The sequence below is a fragment of the Haliotis rufescens genome, unplaced genomic scaffold (genome assembly GCF_023055435.1).
Source record: "Haliotis rufescens isolate VD_foot unplaced genomic scaffold, xgHalRufe1.0.p SCAF_18, whole genome shotgun sequence".
Lineage (NCBI taxonomy): Eukaryota > Metazoa > Mollusca > Gastropoda > Lepetellida > Haliotidae > Haliotis > Haliotis rufescens.
In genome coordinates this window covers 907,222-915,953 of record NW_025963868.1, presented here as the reverse complement: position 1 = coordinate 915,953, position 8,732 = coordinate 907,222, and the positions used below count along the sequence as shown (strand labels likewise).

Here is an 8,732-nt window from a genome sequence, read left to right as displayed (position 1 = left end):
ATAGATTTTCATCCAAAGCCGCCTGACTACAAGACATCCCACCTTACATTATTCTACTGCCTCCAAGTATCTTGAAATAGAAAATTCGCTAATATGTGTGTTCCTACTTTCTTTAGTTCCTGAAACACTCCACACACGGAACAGGCATGATACAAGTGAATCGCCCCTACGACAGCAACTGTACACACATGCCTTAAATAGATCGATAAGAAAGAAAATCAAATGTTCAAAATAAAATGCCTCTCGTCTCCTATGTCTTTTTTAAAAAGTCAATCAAACTCTTAATACCAATTTATTGGGGCCTCCACATGTTAGGCATGTTTATACTGGAAATGTACCCCAATGTACAGCCTCCGGGACCGCCATGGCTATGAATAAGTGAGTGAGTTTGGCTTAACACCGCTTTGAACAGTATTTATATTTCACTTTTAGTGGTTGACATAATGGCGAGAAACTAATTCATTGGCTCTATTGAAAGTATCATTTTATTTCAATAAAAGCGTGAAAGAGAAGTAGTTAACAACACTACTAATTGTTATGTGTTCATCCATGCGATTTCAAACCTATGGACGGCTATAGTCAGTTAACACACTTGTCTCGGGAAGACGAAGAAGAAGGTCAGCCAACAGGTAACTTGTTCGATTCTGTAAGCGGGTGGACTCTAATTCCGCTCGCTTTTGATGGCTTGTTCTCCAACTCAAGACATAAATTGTCGATCGGTAAGTAAGGGACATTAAACAATGTGTTGTCTATCGATCTACGGCCAGATGTTTGTTTGACGATGGTGTTGGTCGCAGATTATTTGAATTCATTTTGCACTCCTTCTTTCCAAAAAGCTGTATCAGTGCTTTCTTGGCAAATGTAACTGTGTGCACCAATTTATCGAAACGTTCGAAGTACCTTTTTTAAATGTTATAGTGAGTGAGTGAGTGAGTGAGTATGTCAAAGTTCTGTTTGGTTTGAAAGTAGCGATTGCTGATATATATCAACTTGATGTGGAAGGAAAGTTCATCGTGATGCACGTTTCAGACGTTTATCCGTCTTGTAGCTGGAATATTGCTCAGCGAGGCGTTAAAAAACAAACACACAAACAAATAAATTTCGATGTTTACCACTTTTGCTAAAACACACAATCACGACATTATGATTCGGAAACTAGTTTGTAATTCTTAGTTCTGTACCACCCGTCAGATACAATCGAATGACAAATACTAGATGAAGATACTGTATTTTGAGATTATGCCATGACGACAAGAATGCTTTCAAACGGTTGTCTTTTGGAATGTACAATTACACATGGTACATAGGTAAGCGAAAATGGGTCACAGATCTTGATAGGTGTAACAAATATTACTCAGGTTCCAGAATAATTACTTATATTCCTGACCATTTCAAATTAATGGTTAAGAATACATACTGTTAACAAACATGTAAAATATCCCTCAAAACATGTTTTCATTAAATCGCAACCTGTTACATATATTGCAAAATAAACGTAGGCAAGTAAGGCAGATCAATCGCATTTAGATGACTAATGCATATGTATAAATCAGTTGTCTATCGATTTGGCACCAGTTGTGTGTTTGAAAATTAACGTGCTGGTTTCATACGTACTTGTAATTGAAAGCGTCAACATGCTCAATATAATTTAACACAAGAAATTCTCTGCATGAATGTCCAATGATAGCGAGAACATAAAAGTGTCCGCAAGCTGGAAATAAAATATCAGTAAGTGAGTAAATATTGCTTGAAGGAGCATCAGCAGTATTGCAGCTATTCCCGGCTACACTGTCCGTTAAAGATCTGAAATATTCACAGGTCAGTGACTTTCTCCATGAGGCAATATTTTTACACCGCTAGAAAATTCTTTAAAACAAAACTCTCAAAGACCAATTTGATACATAGGGGCTAAACTGAGACTGTACTGTTTTTTTACACGGCACCATATTCGCTACTTTAGGCAATATAAAATTAATTAATATATTTTCATCCACTCCCGCCTGACTACAAAACATCCCACCTTACATTATTCTACTGCCTCCAAGTTACATGAAATAGAAAAATCGCTAATATGTGTGTTCCTACTTTCTTTAGTTCTTGAAACACTCCACACACTGAACACGCATGATGCACGTGAATCGCCCCCTACGACAGCAATTGTACACACATGCCTTAAATAGTTCGATAAGAAAGAAAATCAAATGATCAAAATAAAATGCCTCTCGTCTCCCATATCTTTTAAAAAAAGTCAATCAAACTCTAAATACCAACCTGACAGCAGGTGGATCTTAAAGATGGTGTTGTTCGCAGATTATTTGAATTCATTTTGCACCCCTTCGTTCCAAAATGCCGTATGAGTGCTTCTTGGCGCATGTAACTTAGTGCACCAATTCATCGAAACGTTCGAAGTTCTTTTTTTAGATGTTATAGTGAGAGAGTTCGTCATAGTTTTGTTTGGTTTGAAAAATGTTTATCAACTTAATGTGGAAGGAAAGTTCATCGTGATGCACTTTTCAGACGTTTATCCGTCGTGTAACTGGAATATTGCACATAGTTACATAGGTAAGAGCAAATGGGTCACAGACCTTGATAGGTGTAACAAATATTACTCAGGTTGAAGATTTATTACTTAGATTCCTGATCATTTCAAATTAATTGTTCAGAATACATACTGTCAAATGTGCAGCCTCCGGGACCGCCATGGCTCTGAATAAGTGAGTGAGTTTGGCTTAAAACCGCTTTGAACAGTATTTATATTTCAGTTTTTGAGGTGGACATAACGGCGAAGTATGTTACTCCTCGTGAGGTTGCTGTGGGCACACAGGCGAGGCATGTTACACCTCGTGGGGTTCTGCTGAACGCACACACTAGTATGTTATTGCTCGTGGTGTTGTTGCAGACAAACACTCGAAGTATACTCTCTCAAAAAAGAAACGCATAACGAAAATGGTAATTTGATGCAGAAATGTATTGGCACAGGGTGGGGTTTTCAAAAACATTTGTTTTGTTTATGTTTTCTCTGGTGTTTTTGTCTTCAAACGTCATATCCAAACGCATCCCGCATGAAAAACCCGTATGTAAAAGCATGATTTTCGATAGACGCATTTAATGTCACAGGACACGTATTGCACGTGCAATGCGCGGGAAACTCGGGGATCACGTCGTATCGTGGATGGGTTTAAAAGATCGATCTCCGTCTTTTTTCATTCACTTTATTTGGAAGTTTGTGAAGACTGCGAAATGCCAAGGCTGAGCCGCGCCAATCGTCACATCGCCATAGGTCTCCTGGAAGCAGAACAATCTGAACTTACAGTTGCCCGTCGAATGAATGTTCATCAAAGCACGATTTCTCATCTCTGGGAGAGATATCGGCAGCAGAACTCGGGATGAAGATGGACCTAGAAGTGGACGTCCTAGAGTCACCACTGCGGCGCAAGATAGGTACATCCGGGTACATCACCTGCGTCAGCGAACAGCTACAGCGACCACTACCGCTAGGCAAATACCCGGATTGAGAAGGATAATTTGCTGAATTGGCGTCGAATCTGGTGCAGCGATGAATCGAGATTTCAGTTGGAACGTCGCGATGGAAGAATGCTGGTGTACAGACGACGTCATGAACGTTTTGCCGAAGCCTGTGTCCCCCAGGTGGACAGATTCGACACTTCTAGTGTCTTTCTGATGGACAAAAAGGCGAGGTATGTTACTCCGTGTATACTACTCTAACTTGGGTTGCAGTTAACACACAGGCGAGGTATGTTTCTCTACCTGGGGTTGTGATGAACACACTGGCGAGATATGTTACTCTACCTGGTGTTGTGGTAAACAAACAGGCGAGTAATGTTACTATAACTTGGGTTTTAGTGAACACACAGGCGAGGTAGGTTTCTTTACCTGGGGTTGTGGTGAACACACAGGGAGGTATGTTACTCTACTTTGTTTGTGGTGAACAAACTGGCGAGGTATATTACTCTACCTGTGGTTGTGGTGACCACACAGGCGAGGTATGTTACTTTACCTGGGGTTGTTGTGAACACACAGAGAGGTATGTTACGCTACCTGGTCTTATGGTAAAAACACTGGCGATGTAAGTTACTATACCTGAGGTTGTGGTAAACGAACAGGCGAGGTAGGTAAGTCTACCTGCTGTTGTGGTGAACACACAGGGAGGTATGTTGTTCTACCTGGGGTTGTGGTGAACACACAGACGTGGTATGTTAATCAACCTAGGGTCTAGGTGAACATACAGGCGAGGTATGTTACGCTACCTCGGTTTGTGGTGAACACACAGGGAGGTATGTTGTTCTTCCTGGGGTTGTGGGGAACATACTGGCGAGGTATGTTACTCTATTTGGTTTGTGGTGAACACACAGGGGATGTATGTTGTTCTACCTGGGGTTGTGGTGAACATACTGACGAGGTATGTTACTCTATCTTCTTGGTGGTGAGCACAAAGGCGAGATATGTTCCTCAACCTGGGGTTATGGTGAACACACAGGCGATGTAAGTGACTCTACCTGGGGCTGTGGTGAAAAGACAGGCGAGGTATATGTCTCTACCTGTGGTTGTGGTGAACAAGCGGGCGAGAAATGTTGCTCTATCTGCGATTGTGGTGAACACACTGGCGAGGTATGTTACTGTACCTGCGGCTGCGTTGAACACACTGGTGAGGTATGTTAATCTTCCTGGGGTTGTGGTGAACAAACTGGCGAGGTATTTTAATCTTCCGTGGGTTGTGGTGAACACACTGGCGAGGTATGTTACTCAACCTCGGGCTTTGGTGAACACACTGCCGAGGTTTCTTAATCTACCTGGGGCTGTGGTGAACACAAATGCGAGGTATGTTACTCTACCTGGGGTTGTGGTGAACACAGGCGAGGTATGTTACTCTACCTGGGGTTTTAGTGAACACACAGGCGAGGTATGTAAGTGTAACTGACTGGGTTTGTGGTGAACACACAGGCGAGGTATGTTATTCTTCCTGGGGTTGTAGTGAACACATTGGCGAGGTATGTTACTCTACCTGGGGTTGTGGTGTACACACAGGCGAGGTATGTTACTCTACCTGGTTTATGGTGAACACACAGGCGAGGTATGTTACTCTACCTGGGGTTTTGGTGAACACACAGGCGAGGTATCTAAGTGTAACTGACTGGGGTTGTGGTGAACACACAGGCGAGGGATCTTAATCTTCCTGGGGTTGTGGTGAACAAACTGGCGAGGTATCTTACTCTACCTGGGGTTGTGGTGAACACACAGGCAAGGTATGTAACTCTACCCGGGGTTGCTGTGAACACAGAGGCGAGGTATGTTAATCTTCCTGGGGTTGTGGTGAACACACTGGCGAGGTATGTTAATCGTCCTGGGGCTGTGGTGAACACACTGTTGAGGTATGTTACTCTACCTGGTTTTGGGAGACACTGGACAGATATGTAACTCTTTTTAGGGTTGTGTTGAACACACATGCGACGTATGTTACTTTTCCTCGGGCTTTGGTGAACACACAGGCTAGGTATGTTACTCTTCCTGGTTTATAGTGAACACATAGGCGAGGTATGTTACTTTACCTGGGGTTTTAGTGAACACGTAGGCGAGGTATGTAAGTGTAACTGACTGGGGTTGTGGTGAACACACAGGCGAGGTATGTTAATCTTCCTGGGGTTGTGGTGAACACACAGGCGAGGTATGTTACTCTACCTGGAGCTGTGGTAAACAAACAGGCGAGATATGTTTCTCTACCTGGGGTTGTCGAGAACACACTGGCGAGGTATGTTAATCTTCCTGGGGTTGTGGTGAACACACAAGCGAGGTATTTTAATCTTCTTGGGGTTGTGGTGAACACACAGGCGACATATGTTACTTTTCCTCGAGCTTTGGTGAACACACAGGCTAGGTGTGTTACTCTACCTAGTTTATGGTGAACACACAGGTGAGGTATGTTGTTCTACCTAGGGTTGTGGTGAACACACTGCCGAGGTTTCTTAATCTACCTGGGGCTGTGGTGAACACACATACGAGCTATGTTACTCTACCTGGAGTTGTGGTGAACACACTGTTGAGGTATGTTACTCTAACATGGGCTGTGGTGAACACACTGGCTAGGTATTTTACTCTACCTGGGGTTGTGGTGAACACACTGGTGAGGTATGTTACTCTACCTGGTTTGTGGAGACACTGGCCAGGTACGTGACTCTATTTGGGATTGTGTTGAACACACAGGCGACGTATGTTACTTTTCCTCGGGCTTTGGTGAACGCACAGGCTAGGTATGTGACTCTACCTGGTTTAGGGTGAACACACTGGCGAGGTATATTACTCTACCTGGGGTTGTGTTGAACACACAGGCGACGTATGTTACTTTTCCTCGAGCTTTGGTGAACACACAGGCTAGGTGTGTTACTCTACCTAGTTTATGGTGAACACACAGGTGAGGTATGTTGTTCTACCTGGGGTTGTGGTGAACACACAGGCAAAGTATGTTACTCAACCTCGGGCTTTGGTGAACACACTGCCGAGGTTTCTTAATCTACCTGCGGCTGTGGTGAACACACATACGAGCTATGTTACTCTACCTGGGGTTGTGGTGAACACACTGGTGAGGTATGTTACTCTACCTGGGGTTGTGGTGAACACACTGGTGAGGTATGTTACTCTACCTGGTTTGTGGCGACACTGGCCAGGTACGTAACTCTATTTGGGATTGTGTGTTACTTTTCCTCGGGCTTTGGTGAACACACAGCCTAGGTATGTTACTCTACCTGGTTTAGGGTGAACACACTGGTGAGGTATGTTACTCTAACTGGGGTTGTGGTGAACACACTTGGGAGGTATATTACTCTACCTGGGGTTGTGGTGAACACACAGGCGAGGTATATTACTCTACCTGGGATTGTGGGGAACACAATGGCGAGGTATGTTACTCTACCTAGGGCTGCGGTGAACTTACATGCGAGGTATGTTACACTACGTGGGGTTGTGCTGAACAAACTGTCGAGGTATGTTACTCTACCTTGGGTTGTGGTGAACACATTGGCAAGGTATGTTGTTCTACCTTTGGTTGTGGTGAACACACTGGCGAGGTATATTGTTCTACCTGGGGTTGTGGTGAACACATTGGCAAAGTATGTTGTTCTACCTTGGGTTGTGGTGAACACACTGGCGAGGTATGTTACTCTAACTGGGGTTGTGGTGAACACATTGGCAAGGTATGTTGTTCTACCTTTGGTTGTGGTGAACACACTGGCGAGGTATATTGTTCTACATTGGGTTGTGGTGAACACTTTGGCAAGGTATGTTGTTCTACCTTGGGTTGTGGTGAACACACTGGCGAGGTATGTTACTCTAACTGGGGTTGTGGTGAACACATTGGCAAGGTATGTTGTTCTACCTTTGGTTGTTGTGAACACACTGGCGAGGTATATTGTTCTACATTGGGTTGTGGTGAACACATTGGCAAGGTATGTTGTTCTACCTTGGGTTGTGGTGAACACACTGGCGAGGTATATTGTTCTACATTGGGTTGTGGTGAACACATAGGCAAGGTATGTTGCTCTACCTTGGGTTGTGGTGAACACACTGGCGAGGTATGTTACTCTACCTTGGGTTGTGGTGAACACACTGGCGAGGTATGTTTCTCTTCCTCGGTTCGTGGTGGACACACTGGTGAGGGATGTAACTCTACCTGTGGAAGTGGTGAACACACAGTCGAGGTTTGTTTCTCTTCCTCGGTTCGTGGTGGACACACTGATGAGGGATGTTACTCTACCTGGGGTTGTGGTCAACACACAGTCCAGGTATGTTACTCTTCCTGGGGTTGTGGTGAACACACTGGCAAGGTATGTTGCTCTACCTAGGGTTGTGATGAACACACTGGCAAGATATGTTGTTCTACCTGGGTTGTGGTGAACACACAAGGGAGGTATGTTACTCTTCCTGGGGTTGTGGTGAACACACTGGCAAGGTATGTTGCTCTCCCTTGGGTTCGTGGTGAACACACTGGTGAGGTATGTTACTCCACCTGGGGTTGTGGTGAACACACTGGTGAGGTATGTTACTCTACCTGGGGTTGTGGTGAACACACTGGTGAGGTATATTACTCCATCTAGTGTTGTGGTGAACACATTGGCAAGGTATGTTGTTCTACCTTGGGTTGTGGTGAACACACTGGCGAGGTATGTTACTCTACCTGTGGAAGTGGTGAACACACAGTCGAGGTATGTTTCTCTTCCTCGGTTCGTGGTGGACACACTGGTGAGGGATGTTACTCTACCTGGGGTTGTGGTTAACACACAGTCCAGGTATGTTACTCTTCCTGGGGTTGTGGTCAACACACTGGCAAGGTATGTTGCTCTACCTGGGGTTGTGGTGAACACACTGGTAAGATATGTTGTTCACCACAATCCCAGATAGAGTAATATACCTCGCCATTGTGTTCAACACAACCCCAAAGAAGAGTAACATACCTCACCAGTGTGTTCACAACAACCCCAGGTAGAGTAATATATTTCGCCAGTGTGTTCACCACAATCCCAGGTAGAGTAACATACCTCATGAACACACTGGCGAGGTATATTGTTCTACCTTGGGTTGTGGTGAACACATTGGCAAGGTATGTTGTTCTACCTTGGGTTGTGGTGAACACACTGGCGAGGTATGTTACTCTAACTGTGGTTGTGTTGAACATACTGGCGAGGCATATTGTTCCACCGTGGGTTGTTGTGAACACATTGGCA

The 8,732-nt window shown here is 44.3% G+C and overlaps 1 protein-coding gene across 1 annotated transcript in view; it reads left to right on the top strand.

Moving 5' to 3' along the window:
* Positions 1-3,386: 3,386 nt before the first annotated feature.
* LOC125381570 (putative ankyrin repeat protein RF_0381) overlaps positions 3,387-8,732 on the top strand; it is a 28,338-nt gene continuing 22,992 nt past the window's right edge. The window contains exon 1 of the mRNA XM_048398623.1: positions 3,387-3,441. Coding sequence (XP_048254580.1) covers positions 3,387-3,441 — 55 coding nt within the window. The remainder of the gene's footprint in view (positions 3,442-8,732) is intronic.